The sequence below is a fragment of the Apis dorsata genome, unplaced genomic scaffold, assembly GCF_000469605.1.
Source record: "Apis dorsata unplaced genomic scaffold, Apis dorsata 1.3 scaffold_69, whole genome shotgun sequence".
Classification (NCBI taxonomy): domain Eukaryota; kingdom Metazoa; phylum Arthropoda; class Insecta; order Hymenoptera; family Apidae; genus Apis; species Apis dorsata.
In genome coordinates this window covers 253,416-255,218 of record NW_006263367.1, presented here as the reverse complement: position 1 = coordinate 255,218, position 1,803 = coordinate 253,416, and the positions used below count along the sequence as shown (strand labels likewise).

The 1,803-nt window shown below is 43.4% G+C and overlaps 1 protein-coding gene across 1 annotated transcript in view; it reads left to right on the top strand.

The window, feature by feature from the left end:
• Window positions 1-1,803, top strand: part of LOC102676500 (cadherin-89D) — a 34,822-nt gene that overhangs the window by 25,116 nt on the left and 7,903 nt on the right. The window contains exon 14 of the mRNA XM_031515446.1: window positions 1,036-1,799. Within this exon, the coding sequence (XP_031371306.1) occupies window positions 1,036-1,799 (764 nt within the window). The remainder of the gene's footprint in view (window positions 1-1,035; window positions 1,800-1,803) is intronic.

Here is a 1,803-nt window from a genome sequence, read left to right as displayed (position 1 = left end):
CGAGTTATCGCTAACATACCTTAGAAATTCGATTAAAATTAGGAAAACTTTAAATCGCTATAATTTCGAAGATAATAATCCTAGATCAATGGGTGAAAGATCATTAGAAATGGGGATCCTTGCTCTTTAAAACACTCTTTGATTTATCTCGATTCGACTTTCGATTCACGAGATATACCTGTGTAAAAAAAAGGGTAATTTTTAATAGTTTACTATTTCTATTTTTGTCGCACATCCGGACTTTGCACGAGTTATCGCTAACATACCTTAGAAATTCGATTAAAATTAGGAAAATTTTAAATCGCTGTAACTTCGAAGATAATAATCCTAGATCAATGGGTGAAAGATCATTAGAAATGGGAATCCTTGCTCTTTAAAACACTCTTTCTTTTATCTCGATATGACTTCTAGTTTCCGAGATATCCTTGTGTAAAGAAGAGAATAATTTTTAATCGTTTACTATTTTCGTCCTTATCGCACACCCGGACTTTGACAAGTTATCGCTAACATACCTTAGAAATTCGATTAAAATTAGGAAAACTTTAAATCGCTATAACTTCGAAGATAATAATCCTAGATCAATGGGTGAAAGATCATTAGAAATGGAAATCCTTGCTCTTTAAAACACTCTTTGATTTATCTCGATACGACTTCCGGTTCCCGAAATATCATCCTGTAAAGGATGAGTAGAAGGAGTAATTTTCTCTTCACGTATTATCTCTATCATTTTCTCACTCGCGTTTAAGTTCATCACCTCTCTCAAATTTCAAACAAACGACAAAAAATTTCTTCCCATTCGTAATCTCTTCTCCGTTGTGAAAACTTTGAATGCTCATATCAAGACGAATCGAAAAGTAATTTCAATGGCTCGATTTCTCTTATATTTTCGACTATCTAAAGATTTCAAATTACATTGTAGCTTTTTATTTTCGCAACAAAAATAATGAATGCACGGTCCAATTTACTATAAAACTTCCCTCTTGTACAAATATTCCGCTTGAATAAAACTCGCTCGTCATCGCGCGATTTTTACAGGCGGTCTAACCTCCGAGGCGAGTCTGAGGATAACGGTGACCGACGTGAACGACAATTCTCCCGTTTTTATCCGTATGATCGTGCTCCCGGAGCAGGGTGTTCGCGTCTCGAACGAGGCCGATACCGAGGCGTCGTTCGAAGGGAACGACGTGCCCGATACGGACGACACTGGGACAGGAAATCAAGCATCGAGCGCCCGTCGTTCGCCCCTTCTTCTCGTTCCGGAAAACGCGACGATCGGGGCGCCGATAATACGGCTCCTCGCCGAGGACAAGGACGAGGGAACAAACGCGGCGATAACGTACAGCCTGGGGAACGAGACGGTTTCCGGTGACGACGTTGAATCACGACTCGAGGCCACCAATCGTAGATACTTCCATCTGGATCCAAGGTCGGCCGAGATATCGGTGGCCAGGGGGCTCACCGCCGAAACCAACGTGCGTTTCCTAGCCCTGGCCAAAGATCCCGGGGGATTGTTGGACAATATTACCATCCGGATCCACGTGGTCGACGTGAACGATCATCCCCCTAGCTTCGACAAATCCTGGTACACGTTCGACGTAGCCGAGGGCACCTACGCCGGATACACGTTGGGCACCGTTCGAGCAATGGACGCGGATCACGGAGGGAACGCGAACGTCACTTACGAGTTGACGACGAAGGAAAATTCGACCAGTTTTGGAAACGTGTCCAGGATCTTCGAGATCGGCCCTAGGGAGGGAATAATCAGAGTGACTGGTATTCTCGACAGGGAAACCGTACCTGTTC